General features: G+C 46.1%; 1 protein-coding gene across 1 annotated transcript in view; it reads right to left on the bottom strand.

Annotated features, from left to right (window-relative positions):
* The window catches only part of PAX5 (paired box 5), a 185,530-nt gene that overhangs the window by 72,870 nt on the left and 98,593 nt on the right, over positions 1-14,067 (bottom strand). The window contains exon 7 of the mRNA XM_082468811.1: positions 6,522-6,651. Within this exon, the coding sequence (XP_082324937.1) occupies positions 6,522-6,651 (130 nt within the window). The remainder of the gene's footprint in view (positions 1-6,521; positions 6,652-14,067) is intronic.

Raw genomic sequence — 14,067 nt, 5'->3', positions numbered from 1 at the left:
ATACAGAGACTCCAAACATTGAGCCTGGGGGATACCAGGAAATCAGAGCTGGTGGTCCTGGGGACTCGGCAGCCATCTGTCTGTCTTCGAAGGTGCTCACCCACTGGCCCATGTATGGTCTCTGTTGCTTAGAGGGGACAGTGCCCAGGGGATGCCTCAGACCCCAGGACCTGGGTCATGCACCAGGCAGGTGTTTCCCAACGTTGTTTAACCAGAAGAAGCCTCCCTCAGTCTCCACCTCCCATTCCAACTGGTGATGCAAAGAGATAGTCCTCAGGGGAATGGGCCAGAAAGGACACAGGCTGGCCCCGTTACTTTGTTTTCCCAGGCAAAGGGTCAGGTGGGCACAGCTGGGGGCAAGACTGCTGGGTCCTTTGCTGGTGTCCACCTGCTGTCCTCCCTGGCAGGTAGGCACAGTGGCTGTCCCATCAGCAGGCCTGTGGCCCAAGGATACACCTGCAGATAATTAGTCCCCATCAGGACAGGCCCAAACTGCTGACGATGCAGGAACGGGTGGGCCATGTCACTGCTTTGCAAATGGTGAGCAGTTTCTAAACCGTGGCCCTGGCTGGTAGAGCAGGAGTTTAACTTAAAATTTAACATGGCATATAAATGATGGAGAGACATGGACTCGTTCTCTAATGAGATCTCCCTGGGCAGCCGGTAGCGTGAGGGCCAGGGTGGAGCAGTACACAGACCAGCCGCCGCCTAGACCCCAGGCTGGCAGTCTAGCTGAGCACCTTGTGAGGAGGGGAGAAGGAGGGGGTGGGGCTGGAAGACTCAGGCCTTCCCTGAAGAGTTCAGAACTGTGTCAACACATCCATGGGCACAGGTGGAATTAAATTAATGCCACATGGTGACACGTAGGCCCATCCTGACAGCTCTCAGGGGTGTTCCTTCAAGGTGTTCTAACAGCTCTCATTGGGATCATCAACTGCCCCCAGAGGGTGTTTTGAAAATTTGTGGGAGCTTTTATATGATTGACAGGTGTTATTGGCTTGTGGTGGAACAGTCCCACACAACGAAGAATCTGCCTTTATCCTGCACTATTTTCATGTCCTGCCCAACATTCACGTAGGTGGTAGGTGAGAAATCTGCTTGTAATTCTTTAAATCTAGAACGGAACTTCATTTCCATATAAATGTGACCTTGCAATTTCCATGGTCTTAATAAACACTGAATTTTCTAGGAATGCAACTACTGTGTAAACTGAGCAAAGCTTGTACTTTGTTTTATTTGGAACGTTGCCAAGAGTTCCTCACCTATTGGTAAAATCCCACTCACAGTATGTGAAACACAGTAAGTCTGTGTTCGGGATTGTTGCATTCGCGTTGATTCTGTGCATGGAGCGAGCCCTGGGCTACTCCATTATGTCTTGCAGTTTAGACATGCCGAATACTTACTTATCAAAGTACATAGCAGTTAATTATAAACAATTTCACTTTCATTTCTCCTTTATCTTATAGTTAGGGTATTATTTTGATTTTATTTGAAATTACTTGTGAAGATAGGCTATATTTTTTATGAACTTAATTTCAGGAGAGTAAAGGGGCAATGTAAATATCTGTTATTCCCCAGGGGACACTGGGTGGGACTGAGCAGAGAACCCCAGTGTCAGCACAGCACTACAGTGCCCCATGAGAGGCTGGGGATCTTCTCCTACCGAATCCTCATATGCATGCATCTGATCTACACATGTGTGTCCGTGCCTCTGTGTGTATGTCCTTTATATTTTTTCACACTAATGGAATCATACTAAACATATTATTCTACAAATTGTTTATTTGCTTAAAAGTATATCTTAAACATTTATTCATGTCAGCACAGATAGCTCTACTTCATTCTTTTTAATGGTTGCAGAGTAGTTTATTGTGTGAAGGAGCCATAATTTATTTAACCTGCTCCTATTGATAAACACTGAGTTTTTTCCATTTGTTTTTCATTAGAAATAATTCTGTCATTATTATATAGATTTAGGTATCACTGTGCATCTGTGTGAATATATCTTGACATAAAGTCCTTAAAATGCGTATAAAAGTTCTGAGTTAGATGGTAGGTATGTCTATTTAAAATATTGATAGCTACTGACAAATTTCTTTCCAAAATGATTGCATTTATTTACACACCTATGACTGTGTATGGAAATATCTGTTTCTCATATCCTCTCCAACACTGGACCTCAAGAAACATTTCAATCTTTGATAAGCTAATGGGTTTTATTAAAGTATCTCCTGGGAATTCCCTGGTGGTCCAGTGGTTATGACGTGGGCTTTCACTGCTGAGGGCCCAGGTTTAATCCCTGGTCGGGGAACCACAATCCCACAAGCTGCGTGGTGTGGCCAAAAAAAAAAGAGTATCTCATGATTATTTTAATTTGTAGTTTTAAAACTATGAGTCAAGTGCATATATTTTCATATGCCATTGGACATCTGTATTTTTTCCTGTTCATTTGCTTTACCTGTTTTTTCTACTGATTTTTTTTCTTATTTGTTTTTTAAAACCTCTTTATATATTAAGGAAATTAGCTTTTTGTCATCTGTGTTCCACTTTAAAAAAGTTTTTTATTCTTTGTTTTTTTGGGTGTTTTTACATACATATATAAAACGTTTCTGTTTTAAGCAGTCGTTTATATCATTTTTCTTTGTCTTTTGTATTTGGAACAGTTTTTTTTTTTTGGCCACATGACACGGCTTGTGGGATCTTAGTTCCCCGACTAGGGATCGAACCCAGGCCCTCAGTAGTGAGAGCGCAAAGTCATAACCACTGGACTGCCAGGGAATTCCCTGGAACAGATTTATAAATTTATTTATTTATTTTTGGCTGCATTGGGTCTTTGTTGCTGCACGCAGGCTTTCTCTAGTTGTAGTGAGCAGGGGCTACTCTGTGTTGTGGTGCGTGGGCTTCTCATTGCAGTAGCTTCTCTTGTTGTGGAGCACTGGCTCTAGATGCATGGGCTTCAGTAGTTGCAGCATACAGGCTCAGTAGTTGTGGTGCACGGGCTTAGTTGTTCCGCGGCATGTGGGATCTTCCAAGACCAGGGCTCAAACCCATGTCCCCTGCATTGGCAGGCGGATTCTTAACCACTGTGCCACCAGGGAAGTCCTCCCTGGAACAGATTTTAAAAGGCCTTCTCCACTCGAAGTTTATTAAAAAATTTCCCTTATGTTTTTTTTTTCTAGTTTTATTATGATTTCATTCTTTAAATTTAAAGTTTTGATCAACCTGGAATTTCTTTTGATATAGAGAATAAGGTATGGATCCAACAGGCCTAACTGTCCCTACACCATTAACTGAATGATTTATCTTTTCTCCACTGATTTGCAATGTTGTATCTGTAAACACCCACATATATTTGGATCTATTTCTGGATGCTCCATGCTGTTCCATTTGTCTATTTACTTCACTTTCAGTAACAGTTTTAATTGTTGTAGCTTTATCATAACATTTTAAAATATGCTATGTTTTACTCATTTCTTTATTTCAGAATTTTTCTAGCTACCTTGAGTGTTTATTTATCCAGTATTTGTGTCATTTTGACAAGTTTTAAAAAGTTGACATTTTGATTGAAAATGCTTTGAATTAATATATTACTTCGGGGGAACTGACATCTTCATGATACTGAGTCTTCCTACCTAAGAACAAGCTATATCTCTCCATTTATTCTTTTATGCTCCTTAGTGGAGTTTTAAAGTTAAGTTTATTCCTCAGCATTCTACCTTTTTTTTTTTGACGCTATTGTTAATGTTTTCCCCTATTATTTTTCTAGCTAGCTATTGTTTACTTACAAGAAAGCTAATGGTTATATTTATAATATTATACTATTATATAAGTATTATATATTTATAATTAGAGTAATTTTAGTATTTCAACATTAGGTGTAATTCTGACTTTGAGATATTTATATTCTTTTTCTGCTCTGTGATGTGACTTTAAAATAGATTGATCATAATACAAACAAGTCTTTGGTCAAGGGTTTACCTGAAAACCCAGCCCACATCCAGACTTACCTTCTGCAGATCCTGGACAGCTAAACCACCCAGCTGGCTTTTAGCACCAACTTTCTAAATCAGGAGTATTCAACTCAAATTCCTTTCCAGGTTAGGCTTGTAAGATAATGAGAAAGCAGGTGGGCGGGGGCCATATCTCGAGGGGCTGCTGCCACTAAGGCCCTGCCTTCCACGACCATGTGGGAATACGGCCCAGTCTGGCCAGATCTTCTTATTTTTCAAGGGAAGCCGGAGATCCAGATTTATAAATTTTCAGTGTTGACTCAGATTTATAAAAAGTCCTACATGGGGCCAACTAACCATATCTGTGGGCTAGATTAGCCCTTTGGGCAGCTGGCCACCAGTTTGCCACGTCAGTAGACAAGAGTCTCGGAAATGCAACTATAGTCTCAGCGTTTACTGGATTATTTTCCATCTAAATAGGCTTGTGCAGATGGTAGAATATGTCTTCCTGTGATTTGTCTAAACCCATGAACCCCAACCCTAATAACAAACCCTCCCTCTGCAGAGCAGTCCCCTCGGGGATCTCATGAGATCCTCACAAGGGCCCTGAGAGATCAGAGACACATCCAAAGTCACAGCAAGGAAGTGACGGCGCCAGGATTAGCCCCCAGATTATCTGTGTGGTAGAGTGGCAGACTGTACTGGCCTGGTGTTCAATTTTACCTCTGCTGCTCACTAGCTGTGATCTCTGGCAAGCTGCCCCGGGCTTCCATTTCCTTGTTTACAAAGTGGATGTGATGTAAGAGTACCCACCTCCCAGGGCTCCCCTAAGGGTAAAACAAGTTCACCTACCAGAATGTTTGGTACTCCATAACTACTCAGTAAAGTGACTTATTATTGTTATTAACTAGTTCAGGCTTCTTTCTACCCTACCACAACCCCCTACCCAATTATTTGTACTTCTTTGAAAAGAATAAGGACCCAGGAGACTGAAGGCCGGCTCCAGCTCTCCCCTTTACCCCTTATATTGGGCAAGTCACTGCCCCTCCCTGAGACTTGGTTTCTGCATCTGTAAAATGGGAATGCTGTCAGAGGTCTTGTCACGGACTCTCATGACCCCAGGGGGGAGGATTCATGGGACACCTGTGATGTTAGGAAAAGTTCATTCTGACTGAGGTTCGCCTCCCCCATCCGCGCCCCGTTACTGACACCCCCCCCCCCACCTGCAGGCTCAGCAGCCCTCCAGGCTCTTGCCCCATCTCAGGTAGACAGGGGACCTAGTCACTCTTGCCTCTTAACTGATCTCCACGCGGTGCCCAGATCTACAACCAGAGTCCTGGCTGCTCCTGCCTGAGCCCCACAAGCCCCAGTCTCAGAGCCGGGCCCTCCCTCCTTGGGGCCTACATGAGGCTGTGAGAGAGCCTGTCTCGTCCGGCCCCCAGCCCCGCCTAAAGGTCTAACCCGAGTCCAGCCCTGTTGCAACTACAGCCCACTCACATTTCTCAGAACCCCTTGTCTCTGTCACTGCTTCCTGTGTCTTGCCTACCAACCTACAGGGACATCCCGCTACCTTAGGCTGGACCTCAAGGCTCTGGCCAAAGTGTGATCCCCAGCCCCTCACTGTCTGTTAATGTGAAGTATCCAAGACTGCCTTCTGCCTGCATGGTCGGACAGCCTCCTGGACCTGGTGGCTGAGTCTGTCCGTCCAAGTTATCCCGGTGCTGCTGGAGCAGGGAGGGGTGTCTTGCCTGTCCCACCCTCCTGGCCCAGCCCCTTCACAGCAGTGAGCCTGATGTGACCAGCCACCATGAGAGGAGTAATAATCGCAACATGTATTGGGTGCTTGTGTGTGCTAGACCAGAGTCTAAGCACCTCATATGTTTACAGCATTAATCCTCACAGCAACACTGTGGGCTGGGTGCGATCACCATATTACAGATTTAAAAACCACAGCCCAGAATTCTTATATAACTTACCCAAGAGTACACAGCTCGTCAATGGCAAGTTCAAACCCAGCAGTGTGCCTCCAGGGCCCAAACTCTTCATCTTTACACTGACAGCTAAAGCAGCTGGTCCCGAGCCTTCCAGAAAGGAAGCCTAAACCTCCTGCCCTTCTTAACTCCACCTCTGCCTGGAAATCTAAAATTCCTGCCAGGAAACCTACAATCTGCCAGGAATCCCACTCATCCTCCAGGCTGATGCCAAACAGGGCTGCCTTTCTCCTGAGAGGGCTAAATCCCAGCGCTCTGAACACTCAGCCCCACCTACAGGGGCCCCAAAATCACCCAGCCCCTCTGACACGAGGCTTCCCTGGCCCCCTCCCAGCCCATCGTCCATTTGCCATTTGCTCTCCTCTGGGTTTACCAGAGCGTCTACAACCATGTCTCATCGAAGCCACAACTCCTGGCCCCAGCAGTCCCCTGCCTGACCTGTTTCAGGACCTCATAACATCATTAAGACAAAGATGACCAATCAAGTCCAAAAGCACCAAGAAGCCACTTTCCTCATCACACACACGTCCTTTCTCTCTCTCTCTCTGCCACTCACCCACTATGCCCCAGGTGCCCTCACCTGTCACAATGGGGTAGGACTGCGGCCCCGGCACGCTGCTCCCGATGTCGGCAGGGGTAGGGCTGGTCAGGTTGGCCTTCATGTCGTCCAGCCCTCCAGCCAGCGAGGCCATGGTGGAATAATCGGCGGTCTGAAAGAGGAAACAAGACAGACACCTCAGCACTGAGACTCCAAAGCACCCCAGCCAAATGCCACCATCACATTCTGGGCTCAGCCAGCTAACCCATGCCAATGCCAAGGCCCCCAGGGGGCTCACAGACCCCCAGTATTGAGAGGGCAGATTCAGCTCGACAGAACAAGGCAGGTATCGAGAATCAGCAAGTCTCCCCAAGTGAAGAGGTAGACAAGATTCAGTGCAGCTGCACAAGAATTCAAACCTAGCTTCTTTATGGCCTGCAGGTTTCCCTTACCCAGCCCCAGCTAGCCAGAGACAACCATCCTCCTCAATGCAAGGAGGAGGAGAGAGACATCCGTAACCAAAAGCAAGGCAGAAATAAGAGTCTTGTAGACAAGAGGTTGGAAAGAAAGGTTTCTGATTTCTGTGCCCTTAAACCACAGATGTAAAATCACAGAAACAAGGGTTAAAGGGAATTTGGGCCATCACTCAATCCAAATCCTCATTTCACAGATGAGTAAACTGAGGCACAAGGGGAAGAAGGCTTTGTTCAGTGTCAACAGGGGATGGTTCACCATAAACTCCCACCCAAAAGCCAATATATCAAAGCATATGAGTCACAGTTGGCAAGTGTTTTTGAATTCCGGAAGCCTGTAAACACCTGTATGCCGAAAACTGTAGGGTGCGCACATCTGATTTACCAAGTCCACACTGACCATGAGCATTTGGCCCATGAGTCACGCTCCTTTCTTTAAGCCATTTCATGAAATCAGAGCTTGCGATGAGTCATTTCCCTGGCATCCAAACCACTGTCAGAATGGTCTCCAGGCAAGGTTGTGAAGATGCCAAGCTTTCTTCCCACTCAAGGATAGACTACGGTATAGGCATGAGTGACAGATCTCTTCCACTCCCCTACTCCCCTGGCCTATCTTCAGTAAAAGAAATATCTGCAAACACCTAAACCAAAGAGTCTAGTTGTGCCAAGCATTGGTGCAGGGAGTTTCCTCTACCACCCTGGCACTGCCAGTGGAGGACACATTACTGTCTGTCCAGGGTTATGTCCTTGGCAGAGAGGGACAGGGAAGCGAGCAGTCTTCTGACAGAAGTTTGCAGGCACCCTGGGTAGGATGATGAGGACTGAGCCACTGGGAGGGAAACCAGAGGAGCCACCAGGCAAGTGGCAGGCAGAGGGGACTCAGGCTCAGGCACGTTCCTGGCACTTTTCTCTGCAAACGAATTAGAAAGTACTGTCAGGGTAGCTCAGATGCCAAGCGGGGTGGATGGCAGCCGTGAGTCCAGGAGGTACTGCAGTCCCAGGCACCCTGAGATGGATTCTTGTCCAGAGCTCCCAGGGCTCTCCACCCGTCTCCGGCAGAGGCTGATTCTGAAACACGCAGAGATGAACACAGGCCCGAAGCCAGCCCAGGTAGGACAAGATGGGGGACAGGCCTCCCCGACATCAGAAATCACTACAAAGCTGCAGTAATTAAGACAGTATGGGACTGGCACAGGCACAGAAAAATAGGCCAATGAAACAGAATCAAGTCCAGAAATGGATCCATGCATATATGGAATCTTGATATATGAGAGAGGTGAGGTACAAATCAGCAGGGAAGGATAAGACTCTAATAAAAAATGCAGGGTAACCAGTTATCCATTCAGAAACAAGGGGGAAAAAAGAAATTGGATCTTTACACCAGACACAAAAATCAATTCCAGGTGGATTAGAGACCTAAATGTGAAAGGCAAAGGTATCTAACTAACATGGTCAGCTCTAGGTCCAGCCAAAAATCCTTGGGAACAAGTCTATCCTTCATGGAAAAGGAAATGAGTGGCCCTGGGTTGCTCACACAGAGTTCCTGGTCACTGTGAGGACAGCAGTGGGTCCTGGTCAACCTGCTGCCTTGCTTCAATGCCTCCTCCTCCAGGAAGTCCTTCATGACTACCACTCCCCAGGAAGCAGGAGTCCCAAGTGGTACCAGGACAATAAAAACCATAATCTTCACGACCTTGTCAAAGCTCATATTTATTGATCACTTACTCTGTGGCAGGAGCTTTACCTATATTATCCCATTTATTCCTCACAATTACCCCATGTAGTAGGTTCTGTGTTATTCCTATTTTACAGATGAAGAAACTGAGACTTCTATTATAGAGGGAAAGTGCTTGCCTAATGTCACACGGCTTCCAGGTGCCAGAGCCAGGATACAAACCTGGGTACATCGGACTCCAAAATCTCCACAATTACCCTAATGATTTTCCTATTATGTTCTAACCCTTTAACAGGTATGAAATCACTTTGCTAGTACCAACCATTTAAAACAGAAAATAGAGTCGTCTAGAAGAGAAATTTTCTAAGAGTCTCACACATAGAAAGAGTAAATCCTGTTTCATTAATCTTTGTTTCCATATAAGTGGAATTGTGTGTACTAGGTGGAGATGACAATATATTTCTTGCTATAGGTCACACCCAGCAGAGTCTTCATTCCATAAAGCAGGGAGCTATTGGGAAAAGGTCACTGTCTAGACTTTATCCTACGCAGAATGGGACTTGGGCACGACATTAGCCCCCTAATTTGCTTAAAAAATTAGGAAGTAAAGCTCAATGGAAGCTCCTCCTTCAGTGCATTGTTGTGTGCAAAGACAGGAGGTCAAGATGCCTCTGTGAGGGTCTCTGGGGTTTCTGGGACACCGGGGTGAGGACCACGCCTCCCATTTCCCTATGTTCCTGTGTCCTACTGGAGACCTAAGCATAGTGGATGCTTAGCATTTATTGAGCTTTTCTTGTGTGCAAGATGGCACGTGAAGACCAGACATGCTCTCTGACCTTTATCCACAAACCTCAAGGGAAAAGACACGTGGCCCCGAAGCTCCATCCAACAGGGACAAGGGCACAGAGCCATTCATTTACACGGGGCAGGAAGTGGTGAGGAAAGGTTTCTTGGGCAGGCTGTATTTATCTTGGGCCCGAGCAATCCCTGACCCCCAGGCTGAGAAGAGCTGAAGGAACGCTTAGAGGTGAGACAGGAGTGATCCAAAAACAAGGCACATGCCAATAGCTGCAGGAGGAAGAGGTGGAGATGAAAAAGTAGACAAGCTGGGATTCGACTCTGAAGAGCATGCGCAATGAACACTTGGATGAGCAAATGAATGAATGACCCCTTATCCTCAGGAGAGCCAGGCAGCGTCCTAGCCAAGAGGAGAATCCCTGCGGCTCTCCCCACCCCACTACCAGGCCTGGCCCCCTCCTAGACTCCAGGCTAGGCAGCTGGGTCCACAAGGGAAAGCCTCTGATTCCCAAGAAAACATAGCCAACCTGGGTTTAAGAAAATGGGGAGAGGATGGCCAATCCTGCCCCTTATTTAATGTCCAGATGGAGGGGCCTTTTTGTTATTTGATTTTGTTTTAGTCAATAAATTCAGTATCAAGGTTTGTCCAGTCACTTCAAAAGTTGGCTTTGAATCATCTTCTCAAGACACGAAAATCTTCAACTTGTGTAACACGCGCAGTGGGAGGTCCAAAAACCCAGTTTCCCAACCACCGATGGTTGCCAGAAGGTAAAGTGACCTTTCCTAAAGAGCTGGGGCTCAGGGGACAGCTGGATTCATAAACCAGCTCTCACTGGCCTTTGCCATTTGTGTCTCCCACCGCCCCACCTAACAGGGCTGGCCTTGAGCCCAATCTCTTTCTTTGCTGGGATTCCACAGCAATTGCTCTGCTCCTGCATGAATCAGGGGATGCTGTCATTTCATTTGCTGTGTAATTATTCCCTATTTTCTCCTGACAAATGGTTAATTTGCCTCTGATTGAACAATAGGAACATTGGAAACCACTACATATCCCTCCTTGTCTTGGGTGCCAGGAAAATCAGTCAAATTCAGTGCTCAATCACCACAACTACATCATTGCTGGAGCCTCCTGCAATGATCTTACTCTTTCCTCTGCACAATTTCTGAACTTTTTTCAGCCTTAACTAACTTAGATATATGTAATTGTTTATTTTGCAGGACAAGTCCTCTTTGAAAATGGAGGCTGGGAGAAGTAGAAAGAGTGACAGAAAAAGAAAACGGGAGAGAAGATCAGGACACGGAAAGAGAAGAGAAGAGAATACATTATTGGTGTCTCTTTTCTTGGTAACAGTGGTACCTATTTCCATATCTCATCGTTACTTGGGAAGCCAAGGGCTGAACAGTGGGGTTGTGTTGGTGCACCTATGCCCTTGGGAACATAGCCCCCCATCCTCCCTCCATCAGCCCCCAGCCTCCGACAGCCACAGGCAACAGCTGTGTTCCACATTCCTACTTCTCCAAGCTTTTGGAGTTCTTTCTTTGGCTGTCATTTTGGGCTTCCGCTCCCTTCCCATCAGGGCTCCCTGGTGCTGTCCTTGACTATGACCCAGGAAGGGAAATGAACAAGGTCAGCAATTCACAGAGCATCCACTCCAATGTAACCAATTGGGATAAAACTTCTCCACCAACTCACATGAAAAGATGTTCAACGTCGCTAACTATTAGAGAAATGCAAATCAAAACTACAATTAGATATCACCTCACACCAGTCAGAATGGCCATATCATCAAAAAATCTACAAACAATAAATGCTGGAGAGGGTGTGGAGAGAAGGGAACCCTCTTACACTGTTGGTGGGAACGTAAATTGGTACAGTCACTATGGAGAACAGTAGGGAGGTTCCTTAAAAAACTAAAAATAGAGCTACCATATGACCCTGCAATTCCACTCCTGGGCATGTATCTGGAGAAAAACATGGTCCAAAAGGATACATGCACCCCAATGTTCATTGCAGCACTGTTTACAATAGCCAGGACATGGAAGAAACCTAAATGTCCATCGACAGATGAATGGATAAAGAAGATGTGGTACATATATACAATGGAATATACTCAGCCATTAAAAAGAATGAAATAATGCCATTTGCAGCAACATGGATGGACCTAGAGATTGTCACACTCAGTATAGTAAGTCAGACAGAGAAAGACAAATATCAGTATATCACGGAATCTAAAAAAAACCTACACAAATGAACTTATTTACAAAACAGAAACAGACTCACAGACTTAGAGAATGAATTTATGGTTACCAGGGGAGAAGGGTGAGGGGGAGGGACAGACTGGGAGTTTGGGATTGACATGTACACACTGCTATATTTAATATGGATAACCAACAAGGACCTACTGTATAGCACAGCGAAGTGTGCTCAATATTATGTAACAACCTAAATGGGAAAAGAATTTGAAAAAGAATAGACACCTGTATATGAATAACTGAATCACTTTGCTGTACACCTGAAACTAACACAATGTTGTTAATCAACTATGCTCCAATATAAAACAAAAAGTTTTTTTTAAAAAAAAGATAGGCAATCATCCGTCAAGCATAGTTTAGATGGATGGGTTCCACATTTTGTTTGCATCAATTTAAAAAAAAACCAAAAACTTCTCTGCCTACTGCCACAAACTCCTGGGAGGCCTCAAGTTCAAGCACTGGCAGGTATGCACACCCTCCTCTCAGACACCATGCTCCAGATAACAAACCGTCTTGCACTCTCAAATGTCTGAGCTGGAAGGATGCTCAGGGTCATCTTTCCCAACCTGGAAAAACTGATTCAGGGAGGGGAATGGACTTCCTTAGCTAATTTTTATCTGCATCATTTATAGAGGTTGATCCCGTGGTAGAAAGAACAGTGAACTAGGAGCAATAACACGGGGTTCCTGCCCCAGCTCTGCTTCTTTCTCACCTGTGTGACCTCAGGCAAGCTGGGCCAGCTCTCTGAGCCTCATTTTCCTTATTAATAAAATGAGATTTAAGTCTAACCCCTTGCTGCCTGCCTGCCGAGGCGATTGTGAAAATCTGAAAGATAAGGAGAGGGATCACACTTCGGAAACTACACAGCATGAAGGGTCAAGGAATCCTAGCAGGGACTCAAGGAGGCGCGTGCCCCAGGAAAGTGTGTGCTGGGTGTCATTTGGGTCCCTAGGAAATTACCTGGAAAAGGACTGCCTGGGGCTGCACCAAGTATTGTCTCATCAGCACGGGGCACCACTGCCATAGCATGGAGGAGAAAAGAAACACAGACACGTGAGAAGGAGGGCAGCACGAAGCAGGGCAGTGCAGGGGGACAGGCTGGAGGGCTGGCTGCCTCAGCTGGCCACTTGGGGCCACAAGGCTTCCCCGTCACCTGTTGAGCTCCTCCAGGCTCACCGTTGTGCCAGAGGTAGCCCTCGAGAGCTGGGCCAGAGGCCAACCACTCCCATCCTGAGGGACCAGACACCTGCCCCCTACACACCTACCCAGAGGAGGACAGAAGCTGGAGTAGGGGAGGCGTGTCCCCAGGGCCTGGACTGATGACAGGCAGGAGTGTGGCTGAGGAAGCCCACCAGCCCTAGGGACAGGAGGACGGGGTTCAAGTCTGACACAGCCAAGTTTGTGCTGTGTGGAACCAGGCCAGGCACCTCAGTTCTTGGCTCCTTTTCTCATTTGTAATGTGGGGATATATGACCTACCTCACAGGGTCGTGAGAAGGCACACAGGGAGTGATAAGAAAGTCAAGTCCTGAGGGCAAGCCTTTTTGTTCTCATTTTTTTAGTCCTCAGGGCCAATATACCAGTGAGTTTATCAACATCAATATCCCAGTGTGATTTTGCAAGATGTTATCATAGGGGGAAACTAGATAAGGGTATATGGAATCCCTCTGTATTATTGCTTAGCACTGCATGTGAATGTACAATTATCTCAAAATAAAAAGTTTAATTTTAAAGAGTTAGAAAACAAAAAACAATTAGGTTTTAGCATTGCATCTCCACTAAACCAAATAAAGATGAATCAAACTTGAAAAAAATGTTTGCTGAAAGGAGGGACTACGAATAACGCCTGCAAAAAAGTACCCCATAATCTACAAAGGGCTACTGTCAGCATTATCTGAGGGGAAGAACTGCCAAGAATTCTGAATGGCCCCCCTCTTCCAGGAAGCCCTCCTGGATTTCCCCTCCTCTGTGCTCCTAGAACCCCAAAGTGGGCATGTCCCTACCACTGCACTTAACACTCTGCATTGTATACTTAATTGCTCAGGGTTCTCATTCCCCAACTACAGTGTGAAATTTATGAGGATAGGGCTGTGTCTCCCTCATCTTTGTGACAGCAGCTCCTGGCCCAGTGCCCAGCTCTGAACAGATGTGACATAAATGCCTGTGGAACCAAATGAACAGGGACAGGTACTGTGGCCTGGCTCTGCCAACAGCATCATAGGTGCTTCCTAGGGTCACTGAGAGGGTAAGTGATGGCAAAGTGCTTTTATTCATCAGAAAGTACCCTAGGCATGAATGAGACATGCTTGTTATTCATTTGGTTCTCCAGAACTGTGCCCATGCCTGGGTCAACATGGTCTGCAGTGGAATCAAGGGGCTTCCAAGAAGAG

Source organism: Balaenoptera physalus (genome assembly GCF_965194825.1).
Source record: "Balaenoptera physalus genome assembly, chromosome: 7".
NCBI lineage: Eukaryota > Metazoa > Chordata > Mammalia > Artiodactyla > Balaenopteridae > Balaenoptera > Balaenoptera physalus.
Note: the sequence above shows the minus strand (reverse complement) of the source record. Positions and strands in the feature narration are given on the sequence as shown.